Source organism: Mercenaria mercenaria, chromosome 5, assembly GCF_021730395.1.
Source record: "Mercenaria mercenaria strain notata chromosome 5, MADL_Memer_1, whole genome shotgun sequence".
Classification (NCBI taxonomy): domain Eukaryota; kingdom Metazoa; phylum Mollusca; class Bivalvia; order Venerida; family Veneridae; genus Mercenaria; species Mercenaria mercenaria.
The window spans coordinates 74,441,460-74,464,140 of NC_069365.1; the positions used below are offsets into that span (position 1 = coordinate 74,441,460).

Consider the following 22,681-nt stretch of genomic DNA (forward strand, 5'->3'; position numbering starts at 1 on the left):
TAATGCTGGTGTATGACCTAAGTTTCAGTGGCAAATTCTGTAATGCTACTAATTTATGAAGAAAATGCTGCGTAAATGTCAAGCATAGATCTTTCATGCGATTTCGTCCAAAAATGCAACAAAATTAAGGGAAATAGTTCTACAGAGCAACAAATACTAACCGCCATTATGCGATACTATTTTCTTTTCGCGCATTTCTATTCAGCGACTGTATAAGGGGGCGGTTTCCCCGTGGAAATTTTGGATTATAGCTATAAAATGAAGGCTTCTGAGACATGTTGGGAGTACCCAAATATCGCTAATTAGGACACAGGAAGAGAACGAGGCAAATAACACCTCACTGCAGACATCGTTTTGGTCTAACCCCTAATATTGTTCAACCTCTTGGGGATTAGATACGGGAGGGGGTACTAACTGAGATGCATTTTTTGGCCTATCCTTTTAGTAGTACATGTATAAGTAATTTCTCGGCTGACTGCCTCCTTGGATCCGGGCCTGGAGACAAGTAAGCTATTAAGCTGTGACATAATGGGTAGATCAGGTTTACACTAGTAAAAGATATTGCGGCACATACATACCATGGTACGAACAAAACCAAATCATAAAACCATTTTATATCAGCTATCACTTTTGTTTTGAAGAAATTATATATCTTTGTCGTTGTGAAGAAAATATCCGATGTGTGCAATTTATTTCGAAGTATTTAAAATATTAGCGGGGTTTATTCACAAATTAGTTTTACACATCTGTAACTATCTAACCGTATAACCTGATTAGAGTTTTCAGATAATTCAATCAGGAAGTTGATTCCTTATTTGGCAAGGATTTGCGTGTCAGTTCAAACGGACAAATCCAAGGTTAGTAGCATTTCTGTCATATAATACATTTAATACAGTATCGCAAGTATTACCAGTTTTACTTTTTGTCATGGGGTTGAAGTCATATACGTCTAGATGTTGACAAATACTGCACTTGCATAACTATTTCATTTTTTGAAAACGAAAGTAGAGCTACTGTTTCAATTTCTAATTTTGCTTTAACATAAAAGTTTCTTGTAAGATGCATTTTTTCTTCCAAACATACATATATAGCGAGGAACTTTACTTATGTATGCCTTTGCCGGACAAAATGCTTAGAGTATAAATGATAACATCGGCACAATATATCATTCAGACTTGATCGAATTATAATTTTGAAAAGATTCTGTTAAAGACAAAGAACTCTGTTATGAGGTAAAGACGTGTGCATAGTGGTGGCATTTACCGTTAGTTTTTCACCATAAGCAATAACGCGGTCTATTCATTTTCGTCAAAACTTGATATAAAAGAAACAACGCGGACATGATTTTTATTTGATTACAATAAGCGGGTCTGTACATGCTATAAAATATTATCTATTGACTGTTGAAGTGTCAATCTTTACAAATTTGAATTTCAGAGAATTGAACCAGGAAGTATCTATTTTTCAAACCTTGTATTTACATTGAAGTTTGAAATATTTGTACCCGGTTGAATATGTTTATCTTCATACCGCGGCACTTACGTCTTTCTTAATTTGCAGCACAACATAATTGAAAAAAAATAATTAAACTTAATTGCATTTTTGATTTATTTCTTTAAAAACTATCAAAATTCATCTTCCATAAAGTATCGTTCAATTTACATTCGTTAGGTAATACTGTCAGATTTATACAACCACTCGGACCTCCGTGGCTGAGTGGTTAAGGTCGCTGACATCAGTTCTTTTGGCCTTCTCCGCTGTAGTTTCGAGCTTGGGGTGTAGAATTCTTTCATGTGAGGAAGTCATTCAGCTGGCTTATGGAAGGTCGGTTACAGACATGAAATAATGTGATCTTCCATTTACCGCGGAAAAGCAAGATATCGCCATATGACCTATATTTGTGTCGGTGTGACGTTAATCCAAACAAAAAATAGAAATTATGATCGTCAACGAAACTGTGACTATGAAAATTTTCTTTTATGCATAATTCTATTCGTATTGTGATTTAAATAATATTTCTCTGATAAAACAGGTACAATTCATGGCACAATCAAAACTTTCCAGTCATCTTCTTGTGGCTGCCTTCGACTTCGGAACTACATATAGTGGATATGCGTTTTCTTTCCGCGACGATCCACTTAAAGTACAAACTAATCAGGGATGGAATGCAGGGTCAGAGAAACTGATCTCCCTCAAGACACCGACGTGTGTTCTACTGAATGATAAAGGGGAGTTTCACGCATTTGGGTTTGAAGCAGAGAATAAATATGCCAGTCTTGCTGAAGACGACGAACACCATGGATGGATGCTTTTCAGAAGATTTAAAATGTTGCTGCACAACAATCAGGTATTTCAGTAATTTTTATGTCTAAATGAGTTTACTTATAGATTTTCAGAGAAAAAATCATTCGTATTATCAAGCATTTTCAGTAAGCAGGTGCATTTGAAATATGTCCAGAACACAAATTTCAGTGTCTTCAAATTGCTTAAAAAAGTAACATATGAACTGTTAATAAAAATCTTAAGTCGTTTGAACATTATTGAAATCGTTATTTTTATACGAAATGAAACTTTGCACCCATAAATTTATTTTATCGCTCAGGAAATATCCATTGTTTTGTCAAATCATTCTGTTATGCATAAGATGTTGCAAAGTATAGTGTTTTCATTGACACATATATTGTTTTCTGTGATTTAGAAAATATTCAGCTGGCCAGTTAATGTTAAAATCACACAGACTCTGAGTTTTTAATGATATCCGACGTAAATCCACTCAGCAATAATTTTCATAAACTTTGCAGAATATAACATGTTTGTCTAATTAATCAACCTTGCATATTTACTATTCTTCAGAGACATGCTTTTCGCTAGTACAATATAAATGTTTGAAATTAAATGAGCAGCAAGCATTTAAATAATATGGCTCTGTAAGCTACAACCCCGTCGTGACGGATCGGATTGAAAGATCAGTCGCGTAGCAAATTATTCTATTTAAGTATATAATTATGTTCAAATTATTACATACACACTAGATTTCTGTTCTCGTTCTTTATCAGAACACTATGGAATTAGCATTTCATTACTATCAAGAATTCTTTTTAATACAGGAACTTTCAAGGAAAACACTTGTTGATGATATAAATGGGAAAAGCAAGCCAGCAATGACAATATTTTCAATGTCCATCAATTATCTGAGAGATCATCTACTAAAAGAACTCAATAATCGAACAACCGGCATCGAGGAAACCGACATCCAGTATGTGATTACAGTTCCAGCTATTTGGAATGATAATGCTAAGCAGTTTATGCGGGAAGCTGCAGAACAGGTAACACATATATTCAGTCGTTTACTTATAAGGAATTCACTTTTTAAATTAATATGTAAAGGAGTATGAATGAGTATGCTGAAAGACTTACCAACTTGTGTATCTAACTTAAACAAAATGAGATCCTAAATAAACCCATTAAGAAATATGTTTCCAGTTTTAAAATGCATTTTTCCGACAGGTAATTGGTATTTACATGGGAACTGAGGAGCATCACTTGTCGCAAATTTGTTTTTGTATTCTTATGAGATGGATTTTCCATTGAGTCTTTACCCGGATATGCAGTTAGACCTTGATACTATATTTTAGTCACAGTATCCTAAAGATATTTTTAATAGATATGAATTATTCGTTTTAGCCACATTTTTCGATACTTATTATCTATGGAAGTTTCAGTTAAATTTAACATAAGTTTTGTAAATGTCCACCATTTATATCGGGATGTATCTCATACAACAACTTCTGGGATATATAATTAAGAATTAAATGCTATTTTGTGCGTATATACGGGTATAATAGATAATAGGTAAGGGTAGATTCTTGGAAGCACAGAGCACTACAAACACAGCCTCATGCAGAGCCACGCATTTGCAACTAGGCCCACAACAAAAAGAAGCTGTAACGGAAACACATTATAGACGGGTTGCTTTAAAAATCCAACACGTACATTTTAATTTTATGCAAAATATAGAAAAAGGGGGACGACGTCCCAACGTAATTTAAATATAAGAATTGAATGCTATATTTTGAACAATTATATGGTTATAAACCACATTTGGGCTTCTTGCGAATCCATGAATCGCGCTAGGGATTCTTGGATGATTTGAAAGAAGTTCCAACATGGTTTATAACTATAAAATTGTTCAAAATATAGCATTCAATTCTTATATCTACATTTTTTACAGTAGCTTGATACAAATATAAGTGGTATGCTTTTAATGAGTACCAGAAAATCAAATTAAAATATCAGGATATCGATCTTTTCAATATCTGAATAGAAAACATCCAAAAAGACCAGCCCGCAACATTGTAATTCACCTTCCGATGAAAATACAGTTCCTGGTTTTTATTTAAAATACCGTTAAATCCAATGAAGAAAAAACCCATTTAGTCGTGTCCGTTCAATTTTGACATATAGTCACATATTTAGCAGTCTCGTATAATTGCTTCCTTTTGTTTTAGGCTGATATTGACACATCCCGTCTGAAACTTGCATGGGAACCAGAGGCGGCTTCTATTTGGTGTCAGATAATTAAAACAGAGGCCAAGTGCGCTCTGTCAGGAGACGGAACAAAGTACATGGTTGTAGATTTAGGAGGTAAGACTGAACATGACTAGGCCTGGTAGAATTCTACTGATTTGCAGTATATTAATATGAGCTTTATAATAAACTGCATTGATGTTTATACGAGCACACTGCCACTACACTATTTCAGAATCTTAACTCTTAACTTTCGGGGTGAAACTAATTCCAACATAACCTTTCTGATGTGGAATAAGTAATTTGTAAGGTGAAATAAAACAAGATGGACTTAAAAATATCATGGCACAATTTTGTGATATTGCATCTGGAATTCTGAAGTAACATCTAAAACGTATGACCGATATTGTGGACAAGCAATATGCTGTAATTGTCTACTTCTGGTATACTATAGTACATCAATGTTTGCTGTGAACATAAAATAAAGATAATTTAAGATCTCTAGCAAGTGAGTGGAGGCTATAATTATGAATGTCACCTTCTTTGTTAATAAGCGTCAGGTTCAACGATTTTGCTTAGAGACCATGAAATATGCATTTCTTCCACAGTGTGGGGAATCACACGATCAAAATAATTTCTTAACTAAAGTGATATTTTGAAGAACAAACTGTGAATGAAATCTTGGTAAATTTAGAAAACATCTATGCTGCTGTAAGATTTTAGATTTATAACAAAATTTGCTTCAATATTACTAGTATCTAATATCATTCTTAAATTTATTTTAGTTTAGTGATTATTTGATAACGTGATAACAGATTCTTCAGTGTACTAGGCGACTTCAAATATGACAAAGAATGAAAAAGATATGATCCAATCCAATTTCAGTAATGGCAGAAAATGTGTCCAATTTGAAACATAACCTATTACCAGCCGCGGCCTTAAACTGTGCGTTAAAGTTATTATGGTACCAATGTCTGTCATTCTTTGATAACTCCACCCTGAATATTTTACTAGATAACTAGCACGGCAAGGGCTTGAAAGCAGACGACTATGCTGCTTCTGTATGGTGTTCCATGTATAAACTAATCATCTGGCCAAATGGAACTCTACCACAAACTATCGTTACAAGTTAAAGCATACCAAAAGTTTCTTCTAGTGCACATCTAATTAAATATATAATGATCATCTTGTAAAATTTTGGTTGCAATGTCTGTTTTATACTGCCAAAAATGTCAAGTAGGTATTTACGCTAGTTATTATTTAACATAAATTGTTAAATCCAACAACAAATTAAATCTGTTACCACTTTCAGTTGAGTAAATACGGCAATAAGACATTGACCCGGTCAATCTGTTATGATTCGATGCGTGAATTTGTTACACATAATTAGAGGGTTGCAATGGGGTTTGTTTTCACATATTAACCATGCATTTGAAGATAACGATAATATTTAGTTGTTTACATGTAAATTTGTTTGTACATATGTTATGTTCTTCAAGAATGGAGGAAATAAAAGAATCAGTCAACCATCCTCGGGTTTAGTAATATGTAATCCATGGACGCGTTCAGTCAGAGAGTCGCCTCAATCAGGAAAGAATAGTTTTAACGTCAGAGGTTATTTCTAAGGTCACGGAGTTTGACTGGCCAGCTTGTAATGACAGCAGCTTTCGATATCAGTAGCTCAGTCAAGTGTGACTAACCAAACTATAATATTCCTTCTCAAGAGAAGGAATAATAACAGCATTTTGACTTGTGTATATACTGACTCCTGCTTGGGTTCATATACAGCATATACTCCTCAATAAGCTATAAGCGTACAATAAGGGTACCCGATGTTTGGTAATTTATCATAGAGAGACATATACGTTAAGGCATATGATTACAAAAGGTACGACTTGAAAAGCACAAACATGCTTGTGTAAAAAACATAAAAATCAAAACTAAAAGCTTCAATAAGCATTAATTTGCTTTCAGCTTAATCCTTGTCATTTTTGTTGTGTTCAAGATGTTTTCATGTAGCTGTATATAGACGAATTAAATATGTTTAAACCAAAACTAAAAGTGTGTAGACAATGTCTTTGCTGTAGGCAGGATACACAGAGAAACACCGTAAAGGGCTTCAAGAATACAGGTAAAGGGCAAACATCAAATCAGTTCAGTTATGTTTGTGATCTGCATATAACTAAGACCATCCACAATCAAAACGGAAAGCGTGTCACCCACGTGTAAAGGGGTTGAGCTCAAAACATGTGTATCTCAAGGTCAGGAATAAGATAATATGTATTTTAAGGGGATTCGTAAGAAACAAACATATTCAAAATGTTTTTTTTTTTAGATTAGTAGGGTTTTTGAGTCGGCTAAACGCTGTCAAGCGTTTGACGAGTCCTTGCTATCGCCCGATTTCTCATTCTTAAATGGCCTCACAACACAGCGAAGTGATGTAGTTCCATTAGATTGCCTCTAATTTCAAAGAGTTCATTGATCGAATGAAGTTCATTTATGTCAATCCTATTTGCTATGACCAATATACGATGTAATCTGTCATATTTATGACTTGTAATTGTGCAATACTCGAATAAAGCCACGTATTTTCTTCCGCGGTAACTCATTAAGCATAAACACGCATAACGATTCTGCGGGATTTGGTAATACATTTGCGCATATGATTATGGTGACGAATTTTATGCCCTTTTGTCACAAAATAGCAAATATGATGTTCACAAATTCAAATAAAAACTGCATATTAACTTATTAGCCAAATTATCCATTTGTTACCCTGTCCGTTTAAAAAAATAATCTTTAAAATCATTGCGCAAATAACAAATTTATTTCGCTGTGCATTTTATGAATTGCGCAGGCTTACAAAGCTTGCGTAACATCCAGCGAAAGACAAAATATAGTTCCAGAACATACTGCTAGTATTTTATTGAGTGGGTACCTCTGAAAGCATTTGAATATCTCTTATCAAAGAGTTTACCACATCGATGAAATTAAATTATGACAGCTTCATTTTAAATGACCCGAATAAGATATGTGCAGTACATTAATTCTTCCGCGAGACTTCGCGGATGAATCCAAACTACATTCTGGACACTTGTCGGCGAACACGCGTGACCTGTTTATAACAACGCTTCTACGACTTTGCGTGGGTTGAATTTTGCAGTCAGTAAACGGATAAATTATCGGAAGAAGAAGCTCTTACTGGTTTGTTTAGTTACTACTGATATTAAAAATGATTTTATTTCTTATTTTTCGAGAAATAAACAAATCGGCGAAACATTAAATTGTATTTTCTTGTAGTTTTTGAAATCGAAAGTAGATCGTCTATGTTTGGCTGCTTTGACGAAACGAAACAACGTTTTTATGAAAAGATTTAAATAAAAGGTAATTTAACCGTAAACTTCAATGTCAGATACTGCCAATTGCTGCTAAATGTCTTCGTATCATCACAATTTGTAAAATATATTGTTGAAACTGGAGAAAAGTGTAATCGTATCCGGATATAATATTTTGGGTAAATATCGAGCTGTGTTATGAAATTTTAACATTCAAGTAAAATACATGATAAATATTATTGTAACAGAAATGATTCTAGAATTTATTTTTATTACACCTACATATAATCTATATCAGACTCATATTCTAGTCCTGAGGCATGATCTGAAAGTAAAAAGATGAAGTGACAGTCATACTTTGGATATTGTAATACTAGAAAGAATCTAGGTAATATTTAGAGATTGAAACAGAAGATTTTCAGTTAAAATCGCACCAAAGGCTGTATCAAGGGTTTACATATTCAAAAATTTCTTGTGGTAATACCCCAAACCCTACTTGCAGGAGGGGGTATCCTCCCACACCCTTCCCCCATATTGCCACTTTACAGTTTGATACATTTGCCCTTTTACCACCTGCCGCAATGCCCATTTCAAAATCTGACTGCAATTTAAAGCGGAAAGAAACACCCCTCCCCACACCCACCCTGCTACCGACCACGTAAAAATGACTCAAACATTTTTCTGCCCAGTCTGGGCCTGTCTGTCTACATAAATCAAAATGGATAATTGAAAGTGGATGGACTTCGGGATAACAGACATGATTTTTAAGGGGTTAACAATTCTGAAATAGAATAAATGATAGTTTTAACTAAAAAAGAACTGCATTTATTAATATCGGTTACACTATATATTGACACTCAGCAACATTTACATACATGTATCTCTAAACGCAAAAGTAAGTACACTTTAAACTGACATCACTTATAATATGATTGAACAATACCTAACATATGACAAGGCTATCGCCAGGCCCATTATAATATCTGTAAAATATCAGTTCTTTCGTCCATCCGTTACAAATTGTATGTGGCAATCCGCGCTGTAAAATTTTGATATTATAAATTGTCATATTCAAATTTTATCATGTGCGAATATATACCAGCCGATAATTGCCTCTTTTGGCAATGCCGGAGGCAAATGTTTACTGGAAAAATATATAAAGTCATGGGCAGTATCTTAGTGTCAGCTGTCAAATTGTAGTTTGTACTTTCAACATTTTTATTTCTGCGAACCACTCTTCAATTTTAGAGAAATATATTGGGTCTAAATACTTGTATAATGTCAATCAAAGTTTTACTAGGCATCGACCGAATGTTCATTTCATTTATTGTAACAAAATCTCTCTTTAGTTGGGGAAAAAAACTAAAAACAAACTGAAACTGGTAGACTATACTGTCAGTACATCAATCATTAGCCGACTCAGGCCCTTCAAGCTTTTGATTGATAATATTAGTATTTAGTAAATTCATAAGCGGTCACGCAAATTCCTTATAAAATATTTCTTGGGCTGCTTTATTTTGTAATAATGTAATGCATGCATGTGAAAAGGATACTTATTTAATAATTAATTTCATTTAAGATAAACACACAATACTTTTTTTGAATTAAGATCTAAAGCGACTTATTTTTGTACTTGTAGCATGTGTAAATGTTGAGTTCTGCTCAACCCGGGGCTAGAGGGCGTGGACGGTAGCATGCATTTCAACTACCGTCCATGAACAGGCTCAATGAAACCGAGCCTGCAACATTTTTTGTCGTGTTGAGCGACCCTTGGAGTTTCCAAAAAAAATCACCTTATTTACAGAGTTTGGCTTGAGGCTTTATTGTCTAAATTGCATATTATAAAACCTCGATACATTTTGTATAACTTTATATTGGAATTAGGTTTTGACATTATTTCTAGTAATATAATCTGCCTAATATGCTTATTTCCAAGCTCTTAAAAACCCTTTCTAATTTCAAGGTGGCACAGCTGATATATCTGTCCACGAGAAGTGTGCAGACGGAACTTTAAAAGAATTGCACAAGACTAGTGGTGGCCCATGGGGTGGTATGTATGTCGACCAAAATTACTTCAAATGGTTAGAGTCATTTTATGGCCAGAGAGCACTTGAAAGATTAAAACTTGAAGATATGACAGATTTCTTTGATCTCCTCCGAGAATTTGAAACGAAGAAAAGGTCGGTTACGTCAGATTCAAAAGAAATGGTTAATTTTCGAATAGCTGCAAGCTTAAAAGAAATGTCGGAGGAAGAGGAAAACACCACTTTACAGGATAGACTTGCGGCTCTAAGCTTGCAAGAGAAAGTATCTGTTAAAAGAGACAGAATGAGAATTGATCCGTCAATCGTTAGAAGTTGGTTTCATGAACCGATTGATAATGTCATACAACACATGAACGAAATACTTGCTGAGCCGCAGATGAGACAAGTAACTTCAATTCTTTTAGTAGGCGGATTTGGGGAAAGTACTTATGTTCAAGGCAAAATTAGAAAGGCGTTTGCAGAGAAGCGAGTTATAGTACCTGAAGAAGCGGGGTTAGCGGTTCTAAAAGGGGCTGTAAGGTTTGGTCATGAGCCAGATATTGTTTCTGCCAGAGTGATGAGTTACACGTATGGAATTGCAAGGACAAAGCGTTTTGATCCATCGAAACATCTGTTATCCAAAAAAGTATTCGTAAATGGTAAAGAAAAAGTCACAGATATTTTTGATATCTTTGTAAGTTCAGGCGAAACCATAAAACCAGGGCAAGTCGTTACACAGAGATACACACCAAATAACTTTGAAAGAACTACTCTGTGCATCTATTGTTCAACAGATCCCCACCCAGAATATGTTACAGACGCCACCTGTAAAAAGCTTGGTCAACTCCAGGTTAAACATGAAGAAGGTGAAGCACTTCAGGACAAGAAATTCATAGTTTCACTGGTATTTGGAGACACCGAGATCATTGTAAAAGCCATAACAACAAAAACATGCAAAGATTTCTACACGACTATAGACTGTTTAACTTGAGTCAATTGTTTTAGAATAAGTACACTTCTAATTAGTAATCATACACTAGTTTTGAATTAATGAACAATGTAAAACCAGCTCTTCCTTTAGACTTCGAAAGGTCGAAAATTTAGAATTGATTATAGTGTTTATTATTTCACAATGTTTGGCAACAAGATAATTTTAAACCTATTACACTCACCTAACTAGGTATGACAGGTCAAAGATTAGCATAGTCAATGTTTAGGGAAAGAAGAATTTCAGATATCTTAGGACAAGTTATTGACTGAAAACAAAATGACTATCTAAATATTATGAGGAAAATTATATACTTGTAGTTGTAACGTGGGAATAGAAAACAAAATAGTGCCACGGTGGTCATGTTAGAAAAACATATCTGCCATATGCTTTTCTTTAGAGTGAGTGTTTCTGCAGTAAAATTTTAATTACGTATTTTGAATTGATTTTTTTTCACATTTTGCAGAATTTCCTTTCAGTCATCGTTTAGCAATCGTTTTGTCGTTGTTTTCTAGGTCACCTAAAGGCTCAGGGTGAGCTATTATGATCGCTCACAGTCCGGCGTCCGTCCGTCCGTCCGTCCGTCGTCCGGGTCAGTCCAAACTTTCCTTTAAACAACATCTCCTCCTAAACCACCAAGCCAATTTTGATGAAACTTCACAGAGAATTGAATTCCATACAGAACTCTGGTTGCCACGGCAACTGAAAGGAAAAACTTTAAAAATATTCTTGTCCAAAACCACAGGTCATAGGACTTTAATATTTGGCAGGTATCATCATCTAGTGGTCCTCTACAAGGATTATTCAAATTATCCTCCTAGGGTCAAATATGGCCCCGCCCTGGGGGTCACATGGTTTACATTGACTTATATAGGGAAAACATTGAAAATCTTCTTGTCCGAAACCACAAAGCGTAGAGCCTCAATATTTGGCATGTAACATCATCTAATGGTTGTCTATGAAGTTTGTTCAAATTATGCCCCTGGGGTGAAAAGAGGCCCCGCCCCGGGGGGTCCCAAATTTTACAAAGAGTTATATAGGAAAAAAACTTTAAAAATCTTCTTCTCTGAAACCACAAGATCTAGGCCTTTGATATTAGGCATGTAGCATTGCCTTGTGGTCCTCTACGAAGACTATTCAAATTATTATCCTGGAGTGAAAAGAGGCCCTGCCCCGGGGATCCCAAGTTACTGACCGTTCCAAGGCGGTGCCCCTATTTTCAACTGGTTGTTTTGTCTGTCTTGTATTGTCTGTTGCGTTTGTTTACTTGTATGTTGTAAGTATGTCCTCCTCTTCACCCCCTCCCCCACTATTACCACCTCCTTTCCCTTGCATTTACGCTACTTTTTGCATCCCCTCCCCCTTTACTTTGAGTAAGTTTTCATGGTTCCCCTTTGTTTTGGCAGCCGGAAACCTAACACGGTACACGATTGATTTTTCCTACTTGTGTGGGTGCGTTTGTATGCTTATGAGTCTGTAACGGTGCCCTACTGTTATTCTTATGTGTTGCTTGTTCGTTTTTCTATGTTATTCAGTTAGTCGTGGTTGTATGTTTATCTTTGGTACATGAGTGTCTGCGCTATTGTGGTTTACGTTGTAGTGTGACTGTTATTAACGAACGTGGCATTCCCTTTGTATATTAGTCCTTGTTCAACTTTCCACTTCGGGTTCCTTCCCCCCCCCCCCCCCCCCCCACCCCGCCACCAACCCCCGGCCCAATTTTGCCCCTTACCATTTCCTTCCCCTCCATCTATATTTAACATAAATTAATATGTACTTGTTGGATGTTTGAAGCAACCCGTCTGAAATATTTTCCATTACAGCTTCTTTTTGTTGTGGGCCTACTATGCAAATGCGTGGCTCTGGGACTGTGTTTTAGTGCTCTGTGCTTCCGAGAAATCTACCCTTACCTATTATCTTACATAGACTTGTATAGGAAAAAACTTTAAAAGTCTTCTTATCTGAAACTGCAATGCCTAGGCTTTTGATATTTGTTTTTTTTATATTGCCTAGTGGTCCTCTACCAAGATTATTCAAATTATGACCCTGGGGTGAAAAGAGGCCCCCACCCAGGGGTCCCAAGTTTTACATAGATTTATTTAAGAAAAAACTTTAAAAATCTTGTCTGAAACCACAAGACCTAGGCCTTTGATATTTGGTATGTAGCATTGCCTTATGGTCCTCTACCAAGAGAGTTCAAATTACTACCCTAGGATGAAAAGAGGCCCTGCCCTGGGGGTCCCAAGTTTTACAAAGACGTATATAGGAAAAAAATTAAAAAATCTTCTTGTCTGAAAGTTTAAGGCTTAAGCCTTTGATGTTTGGTATGTAGCATTGCCTATAGGTTCTCTAACAAAATTATGCCCCTGGGGTGAAGAGAGGCCCCGCCCCGGGGGTAATTTATATGAGTTATATAGGAAAAAATACTTTAACAATTATCTGGACTTTAATATTTGGCATGTTTCCTAGACTGTTTAATTATAATCACCTGATGACCCCAAGTAATTAGGGGTCACTTGACTGTGACATTGACCTACTGACCTACTTTTTTTATACCCCCACAAAACGAAGTTTAGCGGGGAGGGTATATAGGAGTGAGCTTGGCGGTCGGTCAGTCGGTAGGTCTGTTGGTTTTCGGATGATAACTCAAGAAAGGCTTGACCAATTTAATTTTTGGTACACAGGTGTAACATCAGAAAATACAGGTCAAGTTTTACTTTGAAGTCAGTAGGTCAAAGGTCAAGGTCACAATGACTTTGAACAGTTAAACGGTTTCCGGATGATAAATTGAGAATGCTTGGGTCTAGGATAATGAAAATTGATAGGGAGGTTGGTTATGACTAGCACATGACCTCTATTGATTTTGAGATCAGTAGGTCACAGGTCAAGGTCACAATGACCCGGAACATTTAAACAGTTTTCGGACAATAACTTGAAAATGCTTGGGACTAGGATCAGGAAACTTAATCTGGAGGTTAGTCATGTCAAGCAGATGACCCATATTGATTTTAAGTTCCAAAGATCAAAGGTCATTTAAACCTTTTACGGACAATAACTTGAGAACGCTTGGGCGGAGGATCATAAAACTTCATAGGGAGGTTGATCATGACTAGCAGATGACCTCTATTGATCTTGTGATCAGTAGATCAAAGGTCAAGCAAGTTCGGCTTTGACATTGGCTTAGTTCTGTGACAAGGCCATATTGTTGGGGTATAATTCGTCACTCCTGTGACAACTCTAGTTGTTTTTTAAGATACAGCCTTGAAATTTGGATGACATATCGTCACCTTAGTGCAGTAAGTCAATAAGTCCTTCTTTAAATCAATGCAGTTATCCACTTTTTGCACTGAGGTGACGATATACAGTTTTGCACACCGATCTTAACAGCATAGAAATTTAGACCACGTCAATAACTCTCGATAAAGATTTCAATACTCATCTTTAATGTTCTTAGCCCTGACCTACTGACCTACTTTCTTGTTTTTGAAAAAGCTACAGCAAAAAGATTTGGACCACATGTATAATGTTTGATACAGATTTCAATACTCATCTTGAATAGTCTTAATCGTGACCTTCTGACCTACCTACTTCTTGCTTTTGAAGATACAGCATGGAAATTTAGACTACATGTTGAACGTTTGATACAGATTTCAATACTCATCTTGAATATTATTAACCCTGATCTACTGACTTACTTTCTTGTTTTTGAAGCTACAGCAAAGAGATTTGGACCACCTGTATAATTTTTAACAGATTTCAGTACTTATCTTGAAGCATCTTTACCATGACTTTCTCACCTATTTTTTGTTTTTGTTTTTGTTTTTGAAGCATTAGCAAAGAAATTTGTTCAACCAAGCAATTAAACTCAGGTGAGCGATATAGGGCCATCATGGCCCCCCTTTTTTTTTTGTTTTTTGTTTTTGTTTTGTGTGTGGGTTTTTTTTTTCTGTTTTTGTTTGGTATACCGGTATTTTTGTTGTTGTTTTGTAATATAACTGAATGACTTTGTCTTTTAAAAGAGCTCTAAGTGTTTGTGCCTTTTTAAATGATAACAAATATTGATAAAAACAGTCTGATTCAGGTCTACATACATGTTGGTAACATGCAGGACAAAATTATGCGGATTCGAAACCACGTTCAATGAAATGATCCTCTTGGTATATTTGCATCTATATGATAACCTTTGCAATTTCTTCCGATATGATTTAAATGTTCTCTGATTCAATCTATATTAATAAATAGGCTGCCTGAGCGTATCCTCGATACTTCTTTCCTTACGAAATGGACCTAGTAGGTCCTTGATCCGTCAAATCTAGTTGTTCTACAATAAAGCTGGTATAATTAAAGTTCTAACCTATAATTTTGAAAACAGTAGAAAAATGCATGAAACGAAGGTGATTGTTTTGTAATGGTGGCTGATTTCTGCCATTTCGTGTGTTCGTGTCGGCGAGGCGAAATGTCGAAGTAACGAAAACACGAAAGGTTGAAATAATGCTTATTTGTTCGTGTCGGCGAGTCGAAATGCCGAAAACACGAAAGGTCAAAATCTGCTTATTTGTCATGTGTTCGCCTTTCGACTTTCGGGGCGACACGAAACATTGAAGGCGAAAAAACGAAAATCCAAGGGCAAACACACGAACTTTTGTATCACCTTTCGTGTCGGCGGGTATTAAAACTTTATGTTGTCGCTCTTCTTTTGTCGTGTCTTCGTGTATTCGCCTCGAAAGTCGGAAGGCGAACACACGACAAAAAAGCAATTTTCGACCTTTCGTGTCTTCGACCCGCCGACACGAACACACGACAAATGTGCACTTTCGTCCTTACGTGTATTCGTCTTCCGGTAGGCATGCGCATTAATTATTTAAATGGGCTTGGGCGTAGACTAATGAAACATGTAATCGCATAGGCGTAGGAGCAGGGGGGAGGGGGCAGCGGGGGCCGCCCCCCCCCCCCCCACCATCCAAAGCTAGGAGAAGGGGGCCCCCTCCAATATTTTGGAAAAGAGATATAACTTGCAGTCTAATATAACATTTACTTAGCATCATATAATTCTTTTCAACCTGATTTCTGATTTGCATTTGACCTTCTCTTGTATTCTGACTTGTCTCTTTCCGTAGTATGAGTACTGAAATCTGTATGTGCCACACCAAGGATTGTTTGATTACATTTTATAAAAATAATATATCATTGAGCGCAATCACTACAGTTCCGGTTTGAGCATCTGCAAAATCTGTGTAGGCCTAACTATCAAGCCCATTTACGCATGTAAACTCTATGTAGGCCTAAGTATTAAGCCTGTTTAAGCCATTTTATGTCGATTCGCCGTAAAACCCAACTCACTCACTACGCATGTAAACGTTATGTATTTCATTGTCCATTCAAGGGAAATGATATTTCCACAACTTTATATCACAATTAGACTTATTGATTGTATGTCCAGGGCTTCAACAGAAGAATGTAAAAAAATGGCACACTTAATTAGAACAATAGATAATATGACTGATTAGACAGATTAAGACAGTTCAGTGCCTATTCGTATGTGTATCATCAGAATAACTCAATGATTGCTTAAACATAGAGGCTGGGGGGAGGGGGGTGGCAATGGCCCATTTGGCACCTGTACAAGGCTTTGAGGCTTTGTCATGAATAATGCACCGGAGATACCTTGCCGCATCCCCCCCCCCCGGTCGGAAAGGTTTGCCCCCCCCCCCCCCCACCAAAGTTAAACTCGCTCCTACGCCCATGAATCGGTATATAAACATCCATGTTTGATTTATTTCATGTAACCTTTTAAGATGTTTTGGGAAAATCTCTCAGATATTTTTAACTAAGACACGACAGTAATTATTCAAAGTCAAATGCATATGTAATTAAAATTTCGAATACGTAAGAAAACTCTACAGCGTTAATCATACAGAAAATATCAACTACTTATGAAAGTTAGGTAACATTGATTAAACATTCTCAATATTTTATAGACTTTGCGTTCAACTTAGAAATTTAGTAAATGATATCGCGATTATTTTCATTAATTGCTAATATGCTTGAACACATATAAATACTGTGAGAATAAAAAAGAATGCCTATTATAATTATTTTTTAATTGAATGAATAACATTTCACGGCCCACCGAACAATCTATCTGTCTGTCTGTCTGTCTATCTGTCTTTAACAAATGCTGACTTTTTGCTATTATACGCATAATATTTCATATGCGAAAATGGTGCACGTTTAAAACATTTAATAATTACATCAGTTTTCAATATAACATGCTTAAATATCATACATATGAGTCTATTAACATATTATTTACGATAATTAAATAAAACATGTTGATTTATTGAATAATAAACAAACGCCGAGCTTTCTTGCTATGGTACCTCATATGCGAAAATAGCGTAAAAAGATTTTTTTTTTTCATGGCGCGTTACGACAGGTTAACATATAATATCTTCGTCATTTTTCGATATATCATGGCCAAGTATCGAACAAATAAGTCTATAAACATTATTTATGATATTTATGAAAAAACATGTTGATAAACTAAATAATAAACGAACGCCGAGCTTTTTTGCTACTTAACATCATAGGCGAAAATAGCGAAAAAAAGTTGTTTCATGGTGCGCTGTGAAAACATTTAATAACATCATCATTTTTCGATATATCATGGTCAAGTATCGTACATATGAGTCTATATACATTATTTATGATACTATTGCTTTAAAATGTTAATAAATTATATAATAAGCAAACGCCGAGCGTTTTTTGCTATTAAACATCAAATGTGAAAATAGCGGAAACATATTTTTATCATTGTGCGCATTGAAAACATTTAATAACTTCACCATTTTTCGATATATCAAGCTCAAATTTCGTATTTATTAGTCTATTAACCTTATTTACGATATGAAAAAACAAACATGTAAATGAATTGAAAAATAAACAAACGCCGAGCTTTTTTTGCTATTAAATATCAAATGTGAAATTAGCGGAAAAAAGATTTTTTCACTATGCGCATTGAAAACATTTAATAACTTCACCAATTTTCGATATATCAAGCTCATTTTTCGTATTTGTTACTCTATTAACATTATTTACGATATGAAAAAACAATCATGTAAATGAATTAAAAAATAAACAAACGCCGAACTTTTTTTGCTATTAAATATCAAATGTGAAAATAGCGGAAAAAGATTTTTTCATTGTGCGCATTGAAAACATTTAATAACTTCACCAATTTTCGATATATCAAGCTCATTTTTCGTATTTATTACTCTGTTAACCTTATTTACGATATGAAAAAATAATCATGTAAATGAATTAAGAAATAAACAAACGCTGAACTTTTTTTGCTATTAAATATCAAATGTGAAAATAGCGGAAAAAGATTTTTTCATTGTGCGCATTGAAAACATTTAATAACTTCACCAATTTTCGATATATCAAGCTCATATTTCGTATTTATTAGTCTATTAACCTTATTTCCGATATGAAAAAACAATCATGTAAATAAATTAAGAAATAAACAAATGCCGAGCTTTTTTTGCTATTAAAAGTGTTTTTTTGCAAAAAAAAAAGTGTTTTCCGCTATTTAGGCGTACTCCCTACATCATGCCATGTACCCGGATAATCTTAACTCTGTTCAGCGACCCTAACTCAGTGCCAACATGGCGGATGTAAAGCCGATACAACTTTGTTTTCTGTGTAATTACGATGTATAAAGGAATGTTTCTGTTGTTATATCTATCTCCATTGATCAAGTGTATATTTATTTCAAAATGTATCATGTTAAATATATCAATCTTTGTGTATTCAGGTGGAAAAACGACGAACAAGGCAACTTTTTCAATGAAAACTTTTACAAAAAATCTTAAAAAATACTTCTATGCTTTTGATGCCTCGACTATTTTGTTGTTTGAAAGCAAAGATATACTGCTTTATAGGCCCCTTTTAACACAATACATGTTCAAATGTACTGACAGCGAGAAAAGGGATAAAAAACCTAACTTTGATTTGATAAAAACCGAACTCAGTTTACATGAGGAATGGATAAAAACCTAACTTACACGAAATTGTGTGACGGATAAACACCTAACTGACTAGTATTCTATAGAAATGAATGAGTTGACATGTACATGGTCTGATTATTGTAAACATTACTTTATAAGCGGTATTGTCTTCAAACTTTGTCATTAATTTTAAGATGTTATATGTATGCCCACTACAGTCAAATATTTTTTCATAATTTTAATATTATGCAAACAGCAATGTTTGGAAAAATCTGGATAAACCCTAAAAAATAACTCAGTATAAAAGTCAAAATTATTATATTTACATAAGAAATTATTTAATACCACCGATGTTCGAAGTTCTGTAGTCCCCAACTCTCTCTCCCTCACACACACACACACACACACACACACACACACACACACACACACTCATACACGCACACACACACACACACACACACACACACACACACACACGCGCTGTTTCAAAAGAATTGTGTTTGTTTCAAATCTTGTATATCGTATAGTGTAAGAGATTTTTATAAAGGTGCTAATGCTCTGATTTGTAATATTAAACCTTCATGAAAGCGCAAATAGACTGGAGATCGAGTTCTTTATTTAGGACAATGAAAATAAAAGCATATCACAGTAACTGTGGTAAAATATAAGCTGTTGAAATATTTGCCTTTTAACGTTTATAAAAGTTTGAAATCGCGTAAGCAGTGTTCGGGATCTTTTGAGGTCATGCCCGAAACACTGCTCACGCAATGGTGCAAAGCCAGATGAATTCAGAGAAAGACTCTTAAAACGTTCCGACTTGTTTTAGTCATACTTGCGATCTCTGTGTGCTTTTGATTTTAATTTGGCTGACTACTGGGTCAAATATTTCCTTTGACAGTGACTTATTGTCTCAGCAGTTGGAATTCTACTTACAAACTTGTCATAATACCTTTTTAAAGTTGTTTACGTTTCTGATGTCTTTAAATGTCCTTTTAGTTCTCTGTGTGTAACCCTTGTTTTCCTTTTTTTCAGTTTTAGTTACAGAATGCTATATGCTGATGATGCAAATATTTTTCTTCAGCTACTTTAAGTAGTTCTTATGTTCCCTTTAGCATGTATATGGTTTTTTCTTTTATGTTTTTTTTTAAAATGCATGTTGTAAAATGTGATTATTCTTATTTTTGTGTAGTGTCAGCTAATTTTTTTATGTTGCTTTAAATGTGCTAAATTTGTATGTGGTAAATTACTTTTTCGTTTTATTTGCTAGTACATATGTGCTATTTTGTTTTAATGCGCTGTAACATGTATGTGATAATTTGTGATTTGTTTCTTATCTACTTAGAGCCAGATGCTTTATTTGCTTTAATGTGCTTTAACATATTTGCATTTTATTACAGCTGTTTTACTTATGTTGAGCTTATTTACATGTGTTTGTCGGAAAATAGCTTTAAGCTAGTGTTATATGTTTATACTTTTCCGACGTTAAATAAATCTTCTTGAATCTAAATCTTCTCTGATATTTTATCATAGTCACCGAGTTACAGTGTGCGCGAGACCTAGTCAAAGAACCCATTATCTTTATCACCTCCATACACTTGAAGCAACACAGAATCTAAATGATATTTTATGTTTTCTCATTTTATACCTGAAAAAGTATGCTTGTCCGCGGACACACAGAATGAAAAATGCACTTGTCCGCCGGCAAAAAATCACAAGTCGGATAAGTTGGACATAGGAATCCCACATCCCTGCAGGGGTGGGTAGATCAAAGAACTTCGAGCATCAGCAGTCCATAAAAAAGCACAGACGAACAGCATTTTTCGTTTGGTTAGGTGTTTATCCATTCTAAGTTCGTATTTATCCAGCACTGTTTCCTATACCAGTTAGGAATTATCCGCAAATTTAAACCCACCTCATAATCAATACAATTTTTAAGCTATAAAACTCGATTTCAAACTTTGATACTGTTAAACATTGTCAAAGAGATATTTATGGAACTAATACATTTAATAAGTAAGGTCTTACTGCAATTTCTGGTACTTTAAAACAGTTAGAAACATAAAACATGTTCATTTTGAAGACTTTTTTGAGTACATTTTAATGAATTCCAGCCACATAATGTGACATTTCGATTGAAATATTTAGTACACAAAACATGTTATCAATACAGGATATTATGACAATCAAAAGTTTTACGCTAACATTGCATACTCCCATAAAACACGAAAAAAGACAAGGAAATTAACTACATACATCGTCTTTCTGTCAGCCATGTTGGCACTGAGTTAGGGTCGCTGAACAGAGTTAGGATTATCCGGGTACATGGCGTGATTACGTACACCTCTACAAGCTTTACTGATGTTCAGTGTGATCTATTTAATGTGTACAGCGCATATAAAATAATATTCTCATTAATTTATGAACGATGATGATTTATTTTCCAGAACAGATATCATTGTGCAACTATTTTAATTGCGCTGGTATCAAATTTATACATACATTAATTACGCGTTCACCAGTCTTACGGAGCATCATTACGCAGACATGACCTTTGAATGCTATCTGGATCATGTGTTTTACCATTTATTAAATGATTTATGAAAGATATTGTCTTGTATTCCATAAAATATGTCATTGTGAAAGTATTTTATAAAAAGCTGATGTTAAACTTATACATACATTACGCTTCTACCAGTCTTTACGGGGCGTCATTACGCCGCCCTTAGCTTTGAATGCTATCTAAATAATGTGTTTTACCATTTTTAGAATAATAATTGTCCTAAATTTATGAAAGATGATGATTAATATTCCATAAAAGTCTTGCTACATTACTGTACGTTATTGTATTAAGGCAGACCCTACACGGAACATTTGGCGTGTGTTCATGTCGGCGAGTCGAAGTAACGAAAGGTCGAAATCAGCTCAATTGTCGTGTGTCTTCCTTTCGCCTTTCGAGGCGAATACACGAAGACACGACAAAAAGATGCGCGACAACACGAAGGTTTAATACCCGCCGACAAGAAAAGTGATTAACACAAAAGTTCGTATGTTCGCCTCTGAAATTTCGTTATTTCGCCTTCAATGTTTCGTTACTTCGTGTATTCGGCTCGAAAGTCGAACACACGACAAATAAGCATTATTTCGACCTTGCGTGTTTTCGTTACTTCGACATTTTCGCCTCGCCGACACGAACACACAAAATAGCAAAAATCAGCCACCATAGTTTTGCGTAAGATTTGCAATAAATTTAATGATATATAAGGGGAGTGAAATTAAAATCCCTTGCTGGATAGCACAGTTATGGAGCGGAAACAGAGACTGTTAACCTTCAAGTCTGTTAACCTTGAAGTCTGACCTTGACTTTTGGACTAGGGAGCTTGATCTTGCACATAACATTGTCTTGTTACAGTAAATGTTTGTGTCATGTTATTTGATATCAGTCCGTGTGTGGCAAATGATCGGACAAGAAAAAATATCTAAAACTTTTGACCTCTAAATATGACATTGCCCTTTAAATAAGGAGTCTGAGTGTTGCGCATGACACACGGTCTTATTATGGCGAACATTTATGCCAAGTAATATTAAAATCCCATGATAGATGGAAGATTATTAACCGGATACAAAATAGACACTGTCAATGCCATGTGCGTCCAAGTGTGCCCTTTACCTTTGGGCTAGTGTCTGGGAGTTCCGACTTCTTCTTATGGGAAACATGTGTGCCAAGTAATATTAAATCCTTTGATAGATGACACAGGAGCGGACAAGGAATACTCATTTTGACATTTGAACTCTAAA

At 35.1% G+C, this 22,681-nt stretch overlaps 1 protein-coding gene across 1 annotated transcript; it reads left to right on the top strand.

Moving 5' to 3' along the window:
• The first annotated feature begins 707 nt into the window (after positions 1 to 707).
• Positions 708 to 21,717, top strand: LOC123543787 (heat shock 70 kDa protein 12A-like). The gene is made up of 5 exons (XM_053543987.1): positions 708 to 857; positions 2,033 to 2,347; positions 3,108 to 3,326; positions 4,509 to 4,644; positions 9,826 to 21,717. Exons 2-5 carry the CDS (start codon positions 2,042 to 2,044, stop codon positions 10,875 to 10,877), a joined length of 1,713 nt encoding a protein of 570 aa, XP_053399962.1. The 5' UTR covers positions 708 to 857; positions 2,033 to 2,041; the 3' UTR covers positions 10,878 to 21,717.
• The last annotated feature ends 964 nt before the right edge of the window (positions 21,718 to 22,681 follow it).

Excerpts from the sequence above, each read along its gene's own strand:
- LOC123543787 (XM_053543987.1), top strand. The coding sequence starts at position 2,042 with ATGGCACAATCAAAACTTTCCAGTCATCTTCTTGTGGCTGCCTTCGAC. Across the intron at positions 2,348-3,107 it reads TGTTGCTGCACAACAATCAG|GAACTTTCAAGGAAAACACT; the intron begins GTATTTCAGTAA and ends TTTTTAATACAG. Across the intron at positions 4,645-9,825 it reads CATGGTTGTAGATTTAGGAG|GTGGCACAGCTGATATATCT; the intron begins GTAAGACTGAAC and ends TCTAATTTCAAG.